This window comes from Carettochelys insculpta, chromosome 24 (genome assembly GCF_033958435.1).
Source record: "Carettochelys insculpta isolate YL-2023 chromosome 24, ASM3395843v1, whole genome shotgun sequence".
Classification (NCBI taxonomy): Eukaryota; Metazoa; Chordata; order Testudines; family Carettochelyidae; genus Carettochelys; species Carettochelys insculpta.
The window spans coordinates 7,906,040-7,926,351 of NC_134160.1; the positions used below are offsets into that span (position 1 = coordinate 7,906,040).

At 45.6% G+C, this 20,312-nt stretch overlaps 1 protein-coding gene across 3 annotated transcripts in view; it reads right to left on the reverse strand.

Moving 5' to 3' along the window:
• The window catches only part of MYOM3 (myomesin 3), a 66,154-nt gene that overhangs the window by 8,975 nt on the left and 36,867 nt on the right, over positions 1-20,312 (reverse strand). For all 3 annotated transcript variants that reach the window (XM_074976436.1, XM_074976435.1, XM_074976437.1), the window contains 14 exons: positions 19,927-20,053; positions 18,315-18,493; positions 17,314-17,428; positions 15,736-15,892; positions 14,819-14,928; positions 14,070-14,114; positions 13,456-13,592; positions 10,969-11,113; positions 9,077-9,136; positions 5,486-5,553; positions 5,097-5,207; positions 2,493-2,580; positions 1,695-1,733; positions 330-435 (listed from right to left, as the gene is read on the reverse strand). In XM_074976436.1, the coding sequence (XP_074832537.1) occupies positions 330-435; positions 1,695-1,733; positions 2,493-2,580; positions 5,097-5,207; positions 5,486-5,553; positions 9,077-9,136; positions 10,969-11,113; positions 13,456-13,592; positions 14,070-14,114; positions 14,819-14,928; positions 15,736-15,892; positions 17,314-17,428; positions 18,315-18,493; positions 19,927-20,053 (1,487 nt within the window). The remainder of the gene's footprint in view (positions 1-329; positions 436-1,694; positions 1,734-2,492; positions 2,581-5,096; positions 5,208-5,485; positions 5,554-9,076; positions 9,137-10,968; positions 11,114-13,455; positions 13,593-14,069; positions 14,115-14,818; positions 14,929-15,735; positions 15,893-17,313; positions 17,429-18,314; positions 18,494-19,926; positions 20,054-20,312) is intronic.

Sequence of the window (20,312 nt, forward strand, 5' to 3'; positions counted from 1 at the left end):
AAAATATTTCCTCCCATGTCTGTAGCTAAGTTGTCATTCAACAGTATCTCTCACACCAGTGAAATCATCCCTCCTCCTCCCAACACCTCTCCAGAGTACCTGTGCAGTAGACAATAAATAGAACCTTCCCATTATCTTCAAGGCGTAACAGTTCAGATAAAATGGCCCTGATCCACAGACATGTTTAGGCTCCGACCTCCCATTGGTGTCAGTGGACATTAGGAGGCCAATTACTTTGAGGATCTCAGCCATCGTGCTTTAATTTTCATGGCTGATAATAGAGACTGTCAGATCGTTATGAACCTTGCTAGGATACTTGAAGGACATACTTGTGGTACCAGGTTGTTTTCATGTAGTCAGTGTAGTACTTCACCTCACTGTAGATTCTGATGCCTTCTGCAGTTGGTTGGATTTTCAGAGGTTTAGCAGAAAGGGCTAAGAAGAGAATTCAAAGACTGGAATTTCACTGAGTGACCAGACAGTCCAGACACTGGCCATTTTTTTTTTTTTTTTTTTTTTTTTTTTTGAAGGCCATGCATCTTCCACCCACCAGAAATGTACGCGCTTCCTGACGAGGCCTGGATTCCAAATAGGTCCCATAGATACATTTGGCTACTCTCTCACATTGACCTTTCGTTTTGCATTGCTGCAGCATCAAGGATAGGGGTAGAGTAACTTTTTTGCTATCACATCACCTAGGCCTGCTCTGCGCAGGGTTTAACTATGCTTTCTGAATGGGGTTCACTCCGGTTTACACATTCACTTAGAGTGCGGTGAGCACTTGGCCAGCTGCCCCCATTGCCAGAAATGGGCAAGTTCCCTGCGCTAAACAATGCCAGAAAGACGTAGGTCCCAGCTCACTTTTAATTTGAGGCTGGAATCTGACAACAGTAAATGTCTGGGCAGAAGTAACAGCTGGTAGCAGGAGTTAAAGAGATTGTTTCTTTCCCTTCAGGGAGGATCAGGTTTCTACGGTGAAAGACAAGAGAACAGATTGAAGTCCTCTCTCCTCACTGCAGCAGTTGTGTCTTCAGCCACCTTCTCTTCCCCTTCTTTTCATTTCCAGAGGATTACTTGGTGCTCTTGCCCTTCAACTCCCCAGATCCTCCTAAACTCCCACTAGAGTCTAAATGCCTCCTGTTCACTTTACTTCGGGTATGTTCATACTACGTGGAAGACTGACTCGGTCAGGATCTATCTTCCAGAGTTTGATTTCAAGGGACTGGTAGGGATGCACAAAAATCGAACTCTCTGCGGTCGGCAGGCACCCCACGCACTCCTTGATATCTCGAGGAGTAAGGGAGGTCAAGGGGAGAGTTTTTCCCCGTCAACCTTCCTCTGAGGGGATAGCCAGGTAAGTCAATTGCAGATAAGTTGATTCTAGCTAAAAAATTGCCATAGCTAGAACTGCATATGTACAATCAACTTCAATGCCTACTGTAGACCTGGCCTTCCACACTGTCTGCCTTTACAAAAACAGGGAGAGAAAGGAGGGACCTCTTGATTAGAACAAAGGAGAACTCATAAGTCCCAGTTCTAGCTCTGAGAACAGCTCTCTCTCTCTCTCTCTCCACCCATGAGCAAATCACTTTGCCTCCTGCATCTCAGCCCCCCCTCTGTACATTTGGGTTAATAATTCCTTGTCTCTGCTAGTACAATTACCACCATATGAAGCTGATGAAAACCAGACTTACCACTAATCCTGCAGAGCTCTTTGAGAACGTCTTCAAACCCTGCAAACATCAGAAGCAGCTTCAATTGGCCATAAATACATTCATTAGCAATTTGCAATTCACTGATGGCCTTGTTCATGTCTTTGGAAGCTACTGCACACAGAAGTTATTTTGATGGGTTTTCCTACTGGTAAACTTCAGTGGATATGAAGATTTGGCCACTAACTCATTTCTATCTACATATTGAACATAACTTACTGTATTCCAATGCTGTCAGTTTCCTTAACATTCAATGCATGCAGTGATGTATGTATGATGAGTGCTGGCAGTGTTCCCTGTAAACCAAGTGCTTTCATGGCCACTCAGGAGACATTCAGGTGCTGCTCAGCTGATTAACAGAATACTCTCATCCAGCAGGATGCGTTTCCACTAGTGGAGCACATCTACACATGCCTCAGTGCACATAAAATTTATTCCACACATGGATGGGGAAGAAAATTAGAGGGAACATTGGGTGTTGGTACCTGGTGCATTTTCAGATCCTAATTCCAATTTAAATACTACTTATTCTTAAAATCTCCAACATATGTACATGTTATAGCAAAGCCATCGCTACTGAAGAAATAAGTAGAAAACTCACGATGCCCACTAGATCTTATAATGCAGACGTTATTACCCTGGGAAGCATTTATTTCTTATGGTAATGAGCACTATAGAAAACACTAAAATAGGTAGAAAGTGTAATTTTAAAGCCACACTGAAAACCTGGTCACAGATATATAGTGGAACATAATGTCTTGTAACATAAATGCATCCTACCTTCCTTCGTGAAATCAAGTTCAGTAGCATCTTCTCCTCGGTCATCAGAAACAACTGCTTTGTATACTCCTTTATCCTCTTGGGTAAGCTGGCAAAATATTTCAAAATGGAAATGTCCTAGAGCGCTAAGGCATGGGGAGGTTTTGGATAATCAGACCAGAAGTCTGGTCGTAACGTATTGGTGTAGTCCTCCCTCCCTGCACCATTTGGGTGAATTTGGTGAGTTAACAATGGTATTGCCTAGAGTGAGCTCAAATGAAAGCAGCCCCTTGCAAGCTTCCTCTACACAGTGCTACCGATACACATTAATCCCAGAGCCACACACACTGATTATGTATATGCAACCTATTTATTTGAAACTGAAAAAAACGTAGACCAAGCAGGATTCATCATAGGATCACGGAATTGGAAGGAAACTCAAGAGGTCATCAAGTCCAATCCCCTGCACTCACAGCAGGACCAAATACCATCTCGGCTAGGGATCTGCAAACTGTGGCTCCGAAGCTGCATGCGGATCTTTAAGGACTTCTTTGTGGCCCCGACGCTATAATTGCAAAGTTGGAAAAAAAAAGAACCCACCAGATTATTTCCAAAAGCGAATTGGGAATATGGGACTTTTGAAGTGTGGTGCTTATTTTGAAGTGCTTGCGTCTATACAGCCAGTTTGTGTTTCAAAAGCCTGGCTGTCCTTATGCTAATGAGACACTGAATATTCATGTTAGCACCTCATTAACATGCCCCTTCCAAAAGGGAGGGGCACGTGTAGATACGGCCTTGTTAGTACATCCCAAGATGATACAGACAAAAGTCTAGATCTTCACCTCTGCCACAGAGCCCATTTCATTCACCTTTTGATGCTCTGGGGATCAAGGATTCATTTTTTAAAGACAAAAGGGACCATTACATCACCTACAGTGAGCTCCTGAAAAAAAAAAAAAATCACAGGCCACATGATCGGGGGCTGGAGTATATGAACTACAAGGAGAGGTTGAGGGATTTGGGCTTATTTAATTTGTAGAAGAGAAGAGTAAGGGGTGATTTGATTGCAGCCTTCAACTTCCTGAAGGGGAGCTCCAGAGAGGATGGAGAGAGGCTGTTCTCAGGGGTGACAGATGACAGACAAGGAGCAAAGATCTCAAGTTACAATGAGAGAGGTTGGATATTTAGGGAAAAAACTATTTCACTAGGAGGGAGGTGAAGCACTGGGATGTGTTACCTAGAGAGGTGGTGGAATCTCCATCCCTAGAGGTTTTTAACTCCTGGTTTGCCAAAGTCCTGGCTGGGATGATTTAGTTAAGAGTTTGTCCAGCTTTGGGCAGGGGGCTGGACTCAGTGACCTCCTGAAGTCTCTTCCAGTCCTAGGAGTCTATGATATAATTTAATTCCGAGAGAGTCTTTTATTGAGCCCATCTTGCAGAAAGGCATCCAGGCTTGATCTGAAGACTTCAAGAGAGAGAATCCACCACTTTGCCTGGTAATTTGTTCCAATGGTTAATCACTCTGTTAAAACTATGTGCCTTATTTCTAATTTGAATGTCTATCTTCCACCTGTAGTTTTTGTCTCATGCTTTCTCCTGTAGTTAAAACGTACCTGACACACTGTACCAGAAACTGTTGCCAGAAACAAAAAATACATGCTTTTATAAACATATCCTAATAATACCTATCCAAGTGTATTGCATGTTGAAGTGTTATCACCAGAGCTCCTGTATAGTAATGTATCTTTCAGTGAAAAATTTGTATTAGTATGTATCTTTGTATCACCCTGTATCTTTTTAATTGGCCACAGACTTTTATATTACTGTTCAGATTTGTTATTTTATATTACTTGTACCTTTGTATTATCCTACATATCGGTTATTTTATATTCATAAGACACTTTGTACAGGATTCCATATTGTATCTAAGACTCCATTTTACTTTTGTATTAGCCTGTAAACCTGGTACTATCTCTGTGAGAATGGGTGTGTGAGAGATGCACCTGGAAGTGGGGATGTGGATGTGTAGAGAGTTACCCTCTGGAGCCCGCCTGTCTGGACAACAAAGACCTGGTAGCTGATGAACAATGGGAAGTGGATTCTGCAGTAATGACCCACCTGAAGAGGAAGATTGTCCCATCTGCAGGTGATGAGTCACACAGAAACCTGGGCCTTGCGAAAGGATCAAACTCATCTGCCATTGACTGGTGACTCAGTGTCTGGGGCAGTGAGACAGAACCACAACTATGGACTAAAGCATATAAAAGATGTGCACACCACTACAGGGTTGGGTCGTTCTTGTCTTGTCAAGATTGGAGCATTGATCTGGATCAACAGAACCTGGCTCTATCTATCTATCTCTCAACTCCATGTGGCCAAGGGATTAGAGTGATCAACTTTGGGTAACTATAAACAACACAGGACTCTCTCTCTCTCTCTCTCTCTCTCTGTGTGTGTGTGTGTGTGTGTGAGTGAGTGACAGAGAGAGAAAACTAAGTACATTATATGCATATAATATGATAGTGCTGTATTCTCAATAAACACAGCGTTCTTGCCTTATCCCTCTGAAAAGATGCCATGTGCTTTTTCTAAGCTTAACACTCCTGATTTGCATTGTATTTTTCACCTTTTTAATCCGAAGAGTTCCAGCCCCAGTCTGCAGATCAGACAGACCATCTAAACGTGTAGTTTTATCCAAGAACCATTTAAAGTTGGTGTCCTTCTTCAGGTTTGTTGCCTGTTCAAAGTAAATTTTTAGCAATCAGAACACTGACCTTTCTGAAGGCAAGGCTGTCTTTCTAAATCTGAGACTTCAGCTGTGATAGGGGATTCCCTCTGTATTAAATGAAACTTTCCCTCTCGTTTCCCAGGATGGTTAGAATTTACTGCCAGGACCTTACATCTTAGCAGTCGATTAGAACTGGGATTATTTATGCAGTAGCCTTAAAATGCACACTGATGTTGACAATAAAAGGATGCTACTATACACGGTAACAACTGTATAGTAATATGTACCTTGCAAGTCAGCAGAACTTCACAATCCTCGGTAACCTTCCATTGCAAATTCTCTATAAAATGAGGACCTACAAGCAAAAACCAAATCAAAACAACCAATCCAAGTCCTGCTCTTCTTTCTTGTGGGTCTGCTTTTAAAATTAGCCCATGCAATGGCTTCATCTAGTGGTGAACCCCAGCATTGCTATCTTTGTGTTAAGCCTTCCCTGGTCCAAGAATCAAAGGGGTAGCGGAGTTAGCCTGTATCTTCAAAAACAACAAGAAGTCCTGTGGCACCTTGTAAACTAACAGATATTTTGGAGCATAAGCTTTCGTGAGCAAAGACCCGCTTCATCGGACGCATGGGGCGGGGTTCAGAGGAGGATTAACAGAGGGAGTCTCAGTCAAGGGGGGAGACAGAGTTGACAAAGTCTGTTCAGTCAGGGAGGATGTGGCCCATTATCAGCAGTTCATGTGGAGTTGTGAACATCAAGAGCAGAGAAACTGCTTTTGTAATTGGCCAACCACTCCCAGTCTCTGTACAGGAGCCTCAGATGGGGACTGGGACAGTTATAACCAGGGATGGGGTGGAGAAAGGGACAGCTATCTACTATTTATTTCAGAGTTTGTCTGTCTCTGTCTGTCCCCCAGCTGTGCCTGCTGTAGCTGCAGCGGTCATGGATGGGTCCCAGCATGTCTCACTTGCCCCGAAGCTGCTGCAGTGAGAGAGGGCTGGGGTAGTCCTCTCTCCCTGAGGCAGCCTGCACGCTGAATCCCTCATTCTCAGCCCCGCCCCAGACCAATGATTTAAGTTTGAGTTAAGGACCTGAGCCATGCCAGGTAAAGCTTCTAGTATGGAACATTCATTTTATCTGCATAATGTCAAAGGCATAATTTTAAAAAGTTCCCGCAGGCAGCAGTTCTTACAGTGACCAACAGGCCTTTTCATAGAATGTCAATTACTCCTTTAATTTAATGTCTAGGTTGTGTGCCAGGTCAATGTGCATCTTTTCCCATCTGCTTGGCTGACATGAACTACCTGTGAGCCCAATTAAAAAGCAAACTGATCTATCTACTTTTAATCTGGGTCTGGTAACCACAGTTCAAGGATGCTGATAAACTGGAGTGAGTTCAGAGGAGAGCCAAGACAATGAGTAAGGGACTTGAAAACCTGCCTTACCTGGTGAATGGTACAGAGCTCAAATCTATTTTTCTTAACAAAGAGGCAGCTAGGGGGGTGAATTGCTTACAGTCAATGGGTATCTAGTTTGGAAGCAAATATTTAATAATGGACTCTTAGATGTAGCAGAGAAGGTCTAATGGTTCAATATCTGGAAGCTGAAGCTAGTAGGCAAGTTGAGACTGGAAATAAGGTGTAAATTTTTAATGGCGAGAGCAATTAATTATTGCAGTGCTCAGCAACCTTTATCACCTTGTGGCACGCTTCAGCACTCGTTATAATTTCACAGCACACCCAATATATATAATTTCATCTCCTCCCCCAGAGGCTCCTGGCTCCAGCCCGCCACTCTAACCACTACACTCCCACCCTCCTCTCTGGGGGGAGAGTAGAACCCAGAAGTCCTGATTCCCAGCCTCCCTCCACTAGACCCCTGCCTTGGATAGAGCCCATGAGTAGCAGAGCTGCCTTCTCTTACCACTAGGCTAGACTCCCACCTTCCTCCTGGGATGGGGACAGAACCCAGGAGTCCTGGCTCCGTGCTCTAACCACTAGGCTAGACTACCACCCCCTCCCAGGGCTGGGACAGAATCCAGGAGTGCTGGCTGCCAGCCTACCTCCACACTAACCACTAGACTAGACACCCACCCTCATCCCAGGGGCAGGGGACAAAATGCAGGAGTCCTGGCTCCTAGCATCCCTCCCTGTGCGGGGGATAGAACCCAGGAGTCTTGGCTCTCAGCCCTTCTGTCCACTCTAACCATTAGATCAGCGCTCAGCAACTTCATCACCTTGTGGCACACTTCAGCCCTCGTTACTTTCACAGCACATCCAATATATATAACCCACCCTCCTTCCGTTCCCCCTCCCCTAGAGCCAGGCACCCCCAACCCCCTGCTCTAACCCACTCCCTCTCCCCATTCCAGAACCTGGCACCCCCAGCTCTCCTCTCTAACCCTATCTACCCTGCCCCCCGCCAGAGGCAGGCATCCCCAGCCCTGCCCCCCACTCTAACTCGATGCCTGTGACCCCCCAGAGCCACTGCCACCGCTGCTGCCAGGTGCTTTTCCCACCAAGCCGTGCGGCTGGCGTGGTCGCAGGGCGGTGGGTGGCACCATGGAACACTAAGCAGTACACCAGGTGCAGAGCGCTGAGCTACTGGAACAAATTTAGCAAGGCGGGTGGCAGACTCTCCATCCCTGACAAATGTGAAAGCAAGACCAGGTATTTGTCTAGAAGACCTGCTGCAGGAATCGTCTGGGGGAAGTTCTATGGCTTGTGCTATGCAGACCAGATGTTCACAAAGTTCTCTCTGGCCTTGGAATCTACCAGTCAGATACTCACACTTATTCCTGATCATTAATCATCATTTGTGTATCAGCCACAAGGTAGGGGAGGGAGACCGGGGATAGACGCGCTCCTATTGACAATGAACACATTTGCCAGCAGGGGATAGAGATGGGCCTGAAGCAGAGTTCCCTGTAAGCTGAGCGCTTGGGCTCTGGCTCAGGAGAGAGACAGGTGCCACCCAGCTGATTAGCAGAGCGCCTGCAGCGAGGTTTTTTGTTTCTACTGCTGGTGCACATGGGGTCATCCCAAGGTGGGGTGGGATCTGGGGCAACCCCCACCTCCGGTGCTGCAGGCCCTGCCCCACTCCCTCACACTTTCACCCACCAACAGGGCTGGGGGATTACCTGGGGCTGGGAGTTGCATGCAGCAGCAGCTGCAGCAGGAGGAGGGTGTTGCTTCCCCCACCCCACTTACCACATGGGCGATGGGAGTGGCAGCCTGCTCAGCCCCGCCACTCTCGTGGCCCTCTGCAGAGAAGTGGGACTCACTGGGCCAGGAGGGCAGTGGAGCAGAACAGGCTGCCATGTTCCCACTACCTGTGTGGTGATGCGGGGGCCAGGGAGGGGTGGGGCAACCCCCTGCTGCTGCTGCAGCCATCACACCCAACCCTTGGCCCCCATTAATGGCTCAGCCCCAGCTCCAGGTAATCCTCTATGGCTGTGGCAGCTGCCACGGGGCCTCCGTAAGCGTGGAGCCAAGGGTGGCTTTCCCACCTTGTCCTGTGGACAGAACAGCTCTGGGTGCACATGCACGTGGCTTAGTGCACATAAAAAATTATTCCACACATGGATGGAAAAAAATCTGCATATGGAGGGAGAAGATGAGGGAACATTGGATTTGAGCCCTCTCTGCACTGGACATTTGCTCGTTGATGCAGGGGCTCTTTCCCAGAGACAGCCGTTCACATGCCTTCAGCTGTTAAAACAAATCACACTTGGTTTGGATTTTTAACAGCCAGAAAACAGTCACCCAAAACCAAAGGCTCTAGCTTATTCTTTGGACACTCCATAAAATATCCGTGTTTCACCTTCACTGACTGTTCACCAGTCCTGGCAGAGTCAGTGACCTGAAGGTTCACTTACCCTGTCTCTTCCTCCAGTCTCTCCGCTTAGCGGTGGCCTCTGCCTCAAGTTTATCAAAACCTGAAAGAACAAACATTGAGAGATTGGGGTCAAACAAACAGGCACTGAAACGACTATTCGAACCCTCTCTGCGTAAGATGGTATTGACCCCTAACCAGGAAATATGTTACTCTAAAACTCATACACAATATGGTATCTCTTCAAGTCATCTCTCTTGCCTCAGTTAAAATCTGTTTCGTACAGAATCCTTGACAAGGTCAGTTCCATTAGCCTTTCATGCTGCTGGGCAGCTCAGGAAGTAATACCTATTTTGGAGGAAATGCAGTGCATTTGCTTTTAAGGGCTGATCTTTAGGCCCTGAAAATTCCCATTGATTTAAATAAGAGGTTTTTGGGGGTATGCAAAGAATAAAGGCTTAAGTCCTTGAACCGGCAATTTTTCAAGGCAGAAGTATTAGGAATACGGATTGAGTCTTCTAGAGACAATTCAGTTAGATTAAAAGCAATTGCTAAACTTTTTACAGTGAGAAGTATCACAGGCCACAGTAGTACTTAAGGGAGAATTTCGACTGCAACTTTCTGTTCATAAAAAGAGACAAAAACATCGCTGTACACTAGCATATGTGGGCATATCTGTTGACCTTACAGAGCTCTGCTCTCTTTGTCACATGGACGTTCTCTACTCACGGTAGTTTCTTTATTTCACTCAACTCAGATTTAGCTGTTAGCATCTTGAATTTTCAGGCTGATGCTGTAAGATAAAACACCTAAAAAGCACAGTACACACCATCAGACTGTGTGTGTCACTAGATAGTTTGCTGTGAAGGAGTTGTGTGTATACAACAAATAAAGAACAACGTATATTGACACAGAGCCATAGCTGTGATGTTCTAGCGGGGCTGAAGATGATTATCTAGGGTTCCAGATGTAAAACCAAAAGCTTGGATGTGTGTGAAAGAACCAGTCAGTCAGTTTCTACAGGAAGACCGTTTTCTAGCCACTGAATAAATCCACTACATGATACCTTCAGTCGCTACTGACAACACAGCAGTGGAAACTATTTGCAGCCTTTAGCTCCGCGGTGTCCGATACGCTTTGGTTTGCCACATGTGACAAATGGGACACTGCAGTGTGGCAAAATGGAGCGCCCTCTGCCTGCCCTATGCACATGCCCCACCAGTTGGTGGGACAAGCACATGGTAGCAGTGGTGGCAGTTCTGGCCCAGCGCACCTGGTGCGTCTCCAGCCGTGGGGCCTGGTGCATCTCCAGCTGCAGGGCTCAGCTCAGCTTGCATGACCCCAGGGTTCCAGAGTGGCAGCGGCTCTGGTGAGTTGTCAGCAGTTGCGTGTGTGAGCGTGCATGCGTGCCTGGCAGGAGGGGAGGCGGCGGCTGGCTCTCCAGGTGTGGGTGGGCTGTGACAAACCTGAAATTCCTAATGGACACCATGGCTTTAGCTGGCACTCACTGTAAAGGGGTCTGATTCAAAACCAACCAAAGACAGTACAGGTTGAACCCCTCCAATCTGGAACTCTCTCATTCAGTAAGATAAATAATCTGGCATGATTTTTGTTAGCCTGGTAACTACTTCTCATGGGTGTGGCCAAGTTTCCCATCCTCCCAAAGAGTTTGTTTACAGCCACCATTCCTGGCTCTCAGTGTTCTGTGCTGTTATTTAGCTGTAATTTTCCTCTAAATGTCTTCTAAGAGCCCAGTCAGCAGGGGAAGTGTTGCTAATGCTTCTAGACAATATTGACCTCCCATGGGTTGGAAAATTCTCTCATTCAGCATTGGTCAGGTCTCAGGGACGCCAGACTAGAAAGGTTCAATCTGTAGAAAAACTTCCACGGAGTTCAGCAGGTGTTGAGCTAAGTAAGCCCTGTATCGCTACTTACTGTCATCAATGAGCGAAAGAGTGAACTGGTTTTTAGCTTTTCCATCTCGCAGCTGGGCTGTGTATGTCCCCTTGTCATCATCACAGAAGTCCAGGATTATTAGTTCTATCAGGCCACTTGCTCTGTCAAAGTTGATTTTGTGTGTCTAGGGAAAACAAAGTACTGGTGGTAAATAGAACAGAAATTATTCCAGCACCAAATTCTAATCTCATGCTTTCTGCAATGTAGATCTTGGCTGGAGCTACAGATCCTAGCTTTGTTCTGCACCCGTAAAGTCACCAAGGTGTATTTCCCACTGCTACCTGTGGTATGTCTGCACTGCTGAGAAAAGGTGTATTCTTAGGTTAGCCAACTTGGGTAAGAATATCAGTGAAGACAGGGCAACTTGATTCTTAACTCAGGGTAGCAGCCCAAGTGAAACCCTGCAAGGGGGCCGGGGTAGAACCTGAGTTGCTAACCCAAGTCAGAAGTCATGTTTCCATTTCTTCATTGCTTTTTAATCCACATTGAGAATCTTCCATTTTTTTTGCAGTGCAGACGCACCGAGGTCTATAATAGGGCCAACAAACCCTTTCCTGTCCCTTACTCCAGTGAAATCATAGTCCAGGATTTGACTCTGAAATGAATTTTGTTTTCTATTAAGAAGTCTGTACACTGGTTTGCACCTCTGGGCAGGGAACTGGCAAGTGGCAGGGTGTTGCTGCAGAGAACACAGCCTACCTGGTTTCCACTGTAACGAGGGTACAGTAGCTTCTCCCTTGCTGCATATTAAACCAGTCTGCCAGGATTCTGGGTGATCCCCTGGATTTTTATGTAATGAAATAATGCTCTTGAAAGCAGCAGCCATGTGCTACAAGAAATCACACCTCAGGATAGCGGTGAGGATAGTACATCCACCCTGCTGTCATTAATATACTATGAATATTTATATACAGACACCATGACATCCATCATCTGTTTTAAAATATTAGCTGTCATCATTAGTGGTAGCCAACATTTTGGCTGCAAGCTAAATATTATGATTACAAAGAGCTTGACATGCACTGCATAAATCAGACGGCCAAGATAATGACTGTGTAGGAAAAACCTCAAAAATTTTACTAGATACTTTGTCTCTGGAAAACACATGGCAGCAAAGGCCAGGAAAGGCTTCTGGCTTTGCCTGTGACAAAACATCCCTAACCTTGTTATTGTGTCATTGTTAGACTGCATTTGAGCCACAGGTGAATGGTTTCCTAAGCCTTTTCTTCATTCAGAAGTCCCCAATCCTCCAGAATAAATAGCTTTTAAACTACACAGCATTAGGTTCTGGGATGGAGAGCCAAAAAGGGGTTAATTTAAATGTGCAACAATGTAGGAGCACGTTGCAACACCTGATGCAATGCTATTTTCAGTATCTTCAATATGAAAATGGGTTGCGTGCATCTGCTCTTAAAAGTGAGACGATTTATAGACAGTCAGTTCAAAGAAGGGCATGGAAACCAGCAAGGCTTATGGGGTAAGACAGAAGGGGCAGCATTAACTCCCCCCTCCCCACACCATCTAACTGGCAAAGGCTGTTTCTTAGCACATGCTCACACTAGAGCTAAATTACGTATGGGGAATGGATTCTTTAGTGAACCCAGCTCACTTATCATCCTGTAAAGTGAACTTGAGATGGTTGGCGGTTGCCCCTGGACAATGCCACGGTTCAGGGAGAAAGGCTGGCAGCAGTGGCTTTGCTTCTTGCCTGTAGCATCTTCTGCATCAGACCTCCCACCTCCCTTCTTAGCATAAGGACAGACCTGTCCCATCCATGGGACGTGGTAGGGTGGCCGGCCCAGGCCCATGCCGGCCGGCCCAGTCCCACAGATGGGAGGGAGAGGATTACCTAAGGCAGGGTGTAAGCAGCGGCGGCAGCAGCAAGGGGTCACCTCCCCTCCCCTTAGCCCGCCCCCCTGCACCCACCACTCAGCACGATCAGCAGCCTGCTCCACTCAGCCACAGCATCCCAGCCTGTTCTCCGGGGTGGGGTGAGGTGGCCCCCTGCTGCTGCTGTCTTCAGGTAATCCCCGGCCAGATTGGTTAGGGAGGGGGTCCCGGTGAGGGTGGAGCAGGGAAGGGGTGGGGCCTGCAACACCAGGGGGTGGGATTGCTTCAGGCCACACCCCTTGGACAGCCCTGCATAAAGGGAACATAGGGAATGTGTCAGCATTGGGGGTAAGAAGGGTACAAGGTCGAGTGAGGCTCAGTTCTCACACAATGCCCAAGGGATGTTACATCAGTGGTTTTAACTAAGGCTGGGATTTAAAAACAGACTCCAGAAGCAGGGGCTGGCTTCTCTGGGGCATGGTGGGGAACCACACCCAGAGACTTCAGAAAAGAGGAAGCGTTAAAATACGTGATGGGAAGCGGCAGTCTCTGGGTCAGAGATCCCCTCTGAGCCCTGGTGACAGCGGGTCAGAGGAAGCGACACACACATTGGGCATTGAGAAGCGTCACACGCACCGGTGTGCTGGAAAGCTCCTTCCCATTGAAGATTAAATGCAGCTCCGCCTCTGGTGATAGCTTTTCCACCTCCAGCCACAGACGCACTTCTCCTTTCTCCAGGACATCCATGTTCCACCCTGAGATCAGCTCAATCACTGGAAAGAGAGGGAATGCGGCAGGTCTAAGTTGGGAATTTAGGATAAAATCCTGAACAAGTTGGTGTCAGTGGGAGTTTACATATTGATTTCCCAGAGGACAGGGTTTCACCCTTACTGTGCATTATGTCTGACCCCTTCCCACAATGTCTGATGTCATTTAGGGCATGGACAACACTCCTCCATCCCTGTCTCTTTGCTGGAATGACTACTATATTGTGTGTCTCCAAACCTGATGAGGCTGGGTTGTTGGCCTATTATTCAACCTTCCCCTGGAGGACCAGTGATGGCTCTTTGTCTAGCCCACCACTGTTGACCTGTCCGGTTTGGATGGAACTACCAAGATCAAACGCCCTCTGGCATAGTCCTCAGGGTCACTGGAGCACAAAAGTTGACTGACTGACAGTCTCCAGGAAAGAGAGTGTGTGCGCATGCGCGTGATGGTCCCACATGCCAGCAGCTACTAGTCCAACTTACATGGGTTTCTGATTTCATGACTAATCTTCCGCAAATTGTCCAGCTCTGAAAATGCAAAGAGCAGCACAGGACTTAGATCAGTAAAGCCAAACTGAAAACAAAAAAATCAATTTATCTTGGTAAAAGACTCTTCCCTAGCCAGGCCCAGTAGTCCGTAAGTGGTACAAAACAAGTCACTAGAAGGAGTTGAGAAAATAGTGCTTAATTACATCTAAATATAATGTTAGTGGCATCAGTTAGAGGAGCAGCTTTGAAAAGCCAAAATGACTGTGATGTTGTGGTAATATCCAACACTGAGGACTAGTCTACACTAGAAAATTAGGTTGACTTATCTCTAGGGGCCAGATATGTGAAAAATCCACACCCTGCCCTGAGCAGGGTTGTAAACCAACCTAAAACACTAGGTCAACAGAGGAATTCTATCAATCTAGTGACTGCCTCTCGTGGAGGTGGATTACCTGCACTGATAGGAGGGATTCTCTCCTCAGTACAGTAATAGCTGTGCCACAGTAGCATATTAAGTGTAGACTAAACCTGAGGCTATGAAAACGTCCTTTCTGATGTTGTTTGTCATGGCACGGTTCTCATACTGTAGAAGTAAATCAGACACATCTGGAAATTTAGCAGATCAGAAGTCTCCTTCCTATTGCTGTGACATGGCACCACTTCATCCCTTAATGGTCTGGGAAGAGCTTTTGCCCAGCTAATTAGAATTAGCAAATTACAATGCACTGGAAGATGGTTTTTACCTTCTTGAGTTAAAGTATGGCTGGCTGAGATCTCCTCATCTACATCAGTGACCTCCACTGAGTATGTCCCCAGATCCTTTTCTGATGCATTTTTCAGTATGAGCTTTGATCTTAATTTAAAAAAAAAGGGGGAGAGAGAGAGAAACACAATTAGGCCTATTTTAGATAGAACCCTTTTTGAGAGGAGAAAGCAACAAAGTTTGTAAAGCAGGAAGAGCAAGCCAGTAGTCATTTGAATGCCACGGTGGGGGTAGGACAACTAAAATGTTTTAAAGTCGCAGCAAAAAACCAACTTCTTCCTTTCTGTGATGTTCCAGGCCTAACTGAGCACCAGAGATGGAAAAAATACCTAAAAAGTTAATTGAGTAAAAACTCAGTGCTTTTACTTCTGGGTACTTGAGTACAATTTAGATGTGATGTGTGCGCACTTCATGGGTAACTTATACATAAGTACATTCCCCCCACCCAACCCCAAAGCAGCTGCACTTTTACTTGAGTAACTTTCTGGGTACTTTTTCCACCTCTGCTGAGCACTACACACATCCTGGGCACTGCCTTTGAAAGTCAGGAAGGTGGTCCTGATTTGCTTGGGAAATAGAAGCAATAGTCCGAATTCATCCTAGTGCAATAAGAGTAGTGTTGTCTGGTGTTCCGAGTAAGACTGGGAGTTTAGGTTCATTTTCAGGAGTGAGTGCAAATGTTTATCCAACGTTTGAAGGGCGATGAAGGGTCTTATGTTGTCCATATTGGTTCTTCAGCCATCTCTAATGGCGAGGTTGAACCTCTGGGTTGGTAGGCTGAAAGCTTTGCTTTTTGTGGCTTCCATCTGTCCTGAAGTTTTCCCCCAGGTTAATGCATAAACAGCCCTCTGCCCCACCTTCCAAAGCTCATTTTCCCAACATGGATTGTCTGTTTACTTGTTGCCTTCATCTTCAGTTCTGACTCTCTCAGGATCTGGTGGTCCTTCATAGTCCTTTGACCAGATGAACTCAGAAGAGTCGCACATCTCGGGAGTTTCAAAAGCCATGTAAATGAAGCCTTCTTTGTCCACTCCAAGTTCAATTTCATTTGTGCCTGCATACGAGAAACAACATTTCGGAAACATTAGGAAAACCATTCTAATTCTAGTGATAGTTGAGCACTGAAATAGACTTCCAAGGGAGGTTGTGGAATAAAAACATAAGAATGGCCTTAATGAGTCAGACTAGTGGTCCACCTAGCCCACTATCCTGTCTTTTGAAAGCAATCAGTGCCAGATGCTTCAGGGAGAATGAATACAACAGGGAAATTTTGCATGATCATCAGCTATCATCCAATTCCAGCATCTGATCATTGGAGGTTTAGAGATACCCAGCTCCACGGTCTGGGTAACAGATCATCTTGGCTAATAGCTATTGAGCGACCTGTCCACCATAAGCTTCTTTAATTCTTTTTTGAACCACAACATTGATTTTCAGAGAGCTATTAATAATGATATTGGAAGACATTTAATTGATTGTAACTTTGCAATTCATTTAAAACTTTTATTCCCTGATGATTTTTATTTACCCTTTTTCCCCCCCAATGGACCCCCTGCAATACCCTCACAGACCCCCAGATGTCAATGGATCCCAAGTTACGAACAACTGCTTTAATAAAAATGGAACTAAACATTTAAAAAGTAGGTTCCTATTAGAGTATTAATAAGATTTTTAGAGATACCTGCTTTTGTGTACCCTGTTAAAAACCAACACCATTACAGCATGACAGACATAACAAAGCCCCTTCCTGTGAAGGCTTGGGTAGCTGTGATACCATTTTCCCCCCTAAACCAAAGGGCCAAATTCATCCTTGGTGTAACTGCATTGAAATAAAAGTAAAACAGGTTTATGCCAGGGCTCAGTTAACCTCTTAATATGGCAGAATGGAGGAGATCCATGCAGACAAACTCAAAATGGGTCCCTATTCATTGCATGTGGTCCAACTGTGCAGCGTGTTAATAGGCACTAAGTGCAAGCCAGCTGGTCCCTTATACTGCACTCTACCTCTGAGTAAGGGAGGCTGGCTTAGGGAGTCTTGTAAAGTGCCCCACCACCCTTCCCCAGCTCATACTCCCTGGGTTCTATCTGCACTGTAGATCTCATGGGTTTGCTCACACACACTGCAAACTTTTATCATAGCACAAGAGTAACTTAAATAATCCATAGCAAGGAAGGATGCTCCAGGGGGAAGACCGCGTGCCTTAAGGTGGAGTGACCTTTGCTCACGTATGTGCCCTACAAAGGACTTGTGTGTGAGAAACCACTGAGTGTTCCCATAGGAAATCTAGTATTTCCTTATTTTACAGCAGACTGTGAAAAATAAACGTGTTGGTAATTGTGAAATGCTCAGATCCTACGATAACAGGGGCAGAAGACCCATTGTAGATAAAATACCCTATTTTCCCACCACACCTTAGTCTTTGTAATTGGCCCTAATGTCTTTTCATTGAGAGACACTCATCCTGAGGTGTATACCTGGTTTCCTTTCAACCACCACAGGATCTGAGGGGATGGAAGGTGGACCAATCCCTGCTTTGTTCAGTGCCCGTACTCGGAAAAGGTAGCACTTCCCCGTCTCCAGATCAGAAATCTGTGAAAATATAATAATAAAATCATAAAACTCTAGAACTGGAAGGGACCTTGAGAGGTCATCGAGTCCAGTTCCCTGCCCTCACAGCAGGGCCAAGCACTGTCTAGACCATCACTGATAGCTGTCTATCTAACCTCCTCCTAAATATCTCCAGTGATGGAGATTCCACAACCTCTCTAGGCAATTTATTCCAGTGTTTTTCCTAATGTTCAACCTAAACCTCCCTTGCTGCAGTTTAAGCCCATTGCTTCCTTGTCCTCCGCTCGGAGGCCAAGGAAAACAATTTTTCTCCCTCCTTGTAACTCTCTATCATGTTGCCTCTAAATCTTCTCTTTTCTAAACTAAACAAGCCCATTTCTTTCAGTCTTCCCTCATAGCTCATGGTCTCTAGACCTTTAATCATTCTTGTTGCTCTTCTCTGGACTGTCTCCATTTTCTCCACGTTTTGTTAAATGTGGTGCCCAGAACTGGACACACTACTCCGATTGAGGCCTAGTCAGTGCTGAGTAGAGTGGAAGAATGACTTCTCGTGTCTTGCTCATCACACTCCTGTTAATGCATCCCAGAATCATGTTTGCTTTTTTTGCAACTGCGTCACATTGTTGACTCATATTTAGTTTGTGGTCCACTATGACCCGTAGGTCTCTTTTCGCAGTACTCCTTCCTAGACAGTTGCTTCCCATTTTGTATGTGTGAAACTGACTGTTCCTTCCTAAGTGGAATACACTGAATTTGTCCTTATTAAACTTCATCTGCATTTGTCCTTTTTACACTTCATCCTATTTACCTCAGACCATTTCTCAGGTTTCTTAATTCTTTCATAACGAATGAATGAACGTGCTGGGAAATAAGGAGTGTTTGCCTGACACTGGGACAACATACAAACCCTCATGTGCGTGCTGGGTGTTGGCTGCTTGTTTAGCTGCTTCCATTCCTCTGACCCCTCTTCACAGACATCAATGTAATATCCAGTGACTGGACCGGCTCCAGTATACAACGGCGCTTCCCAGTGCAGCATTAGGGTTGTGTCCCGCACCTCAGTGAACTTCACATCATAGGGAGGGCCTGTTTCAAAAAGAAGGGTAGACTGTCAAATAGGGACATCAGAACAGATGATGCAGTAACGTGCCTCTGGTTTGAGCCTCAGATTGCAGCGTTGATAATGAATGAACGAATGTTGGTTCCCTGTAAGATGAGTGTTTGGGCGGTCACCCAGGAGAGATTCAGGTGCCGTGCAGCTGACTAGCAGAGCACCCACAGCTGGCAACATATGTTTCTACTGGTGTTGCTCGTCTGCACATGCCTCAGTGCACATAAAATTTATTCTGAGCATGAATGGAAAAAATAGACGGACCCCTGATAGTGGTCTTGGCAGAGGTCCCTTCTCCAGCATACTTTATATGAAAGCGGCCACATTGTCCTATTTATTGCTCTTTGTACCCATGTAACTCACAGAGCAGTGCTTCTGAAACTGCGTTCCATGGAATGCTGGCTTTCCGTGAACAACTCACTGGTGTGCTAGCAGCGTCTGACACTTTTTTGATGTCATACACTGATGGTAGATATTTTCTGTTATTAAAACCAGACACATTACTTCTTCATTGCTTAAATTACTTCATTTTGTTGTTGCTGTTTGGTTGGGTTTTTTTATTTGGTCTGACAACAATTTTTTTGGAGAAAATTTTTGTAGGTGTTCCAGGGTCTCAAAGTTTCAGAAACACTGACAGAGGTTTATGTAGTGGGTTAAAGTTCCCCGTTCTCTGGGATGCAGAGCCTGGGGCTCCCAAATGGCTACGTGAGTAGTATAGCAATGATACCTCCTCTTAGTTATTATCTATATTATTGTAGCACCAAGGAGGCCCAGTCATGGACCAGCATCACGTGGTGCTAGGTGCTGTATGAACAGAACAAAAAGATGATCCCCTAGTGCTTCTCCTTGTGCTCAAAGGGTTAGACCACAGATCCCGAGGGGCCTGCTTTGTTTTGCAGCAAGAGGACTTTTCTTTTTCCTGTGTTCCTTTAATACATTCTCAAGAAATGGGGTTCCTACAGGAAGAAGTCTGGGGTGTGGGGGCTGCACCTCTGTGTATGCCTGAGGTAAGAGGTACTTCTGCAGGACCAGCAAGGTTTGCGTCTTTGTGCCTTGTCCAGTGATGTGTATGCCAGTGAGAGGGATTCAGCTTCCCTCGTCATCTGTGTAACTGACAGATGGGCCCAACCTGCAGAGCTCCAGCAGAGATTTCAAGTCCAGACTTCCAAAAGGTGGAAGGTGTTTTGATCAGCGCCTCTGGTTCTAATTTACAGATCACGATATGGCTCCTTATCCAAACTTCCCCAAAGTTTAATGTGTTTGAACCCAGGGCTCTTACTTGAGATCATCCATATGACCAAATCCACAGTTTTCAAAAATCTCATAAGATCACAGGTAAACGAGTCTCTCTTATGAAAGGGCGATGGATTTTTTTTTTTTCTAGCTATTGCTGATCTGGTGTCCTTACCTGGCTGAGGCATCGTCCATTCTTCACACTTGAACAAGTCACTGGGTTCAGATACTTTTCCAACTCCCGCCATATTCATCGCACAAGCACGGAACTCGTAGAAATGTCCTTCGTTGAGGTTGGTAACCTTTGATGTCAAAAGCCAAGAGATTGTTAACAGCCTTTTACAGGACAGTTTGTTTGTAATTTGAATCTTTAAGGGCATGTTTTTATGACAGCATAGGAAGAACTTCTGAGCCCCCCGCACCCTGCAACCTATTAACAAAGTTTGGTAGATAATTCAGTGCATCAGTGCAAAACATCCTGTGTACACATTGTATTAGGAAAGAAAAGAGGAACTTTCAGGGAACCCATTTTGAAGCACTTGGAGGAGAGGAAAGTGATCA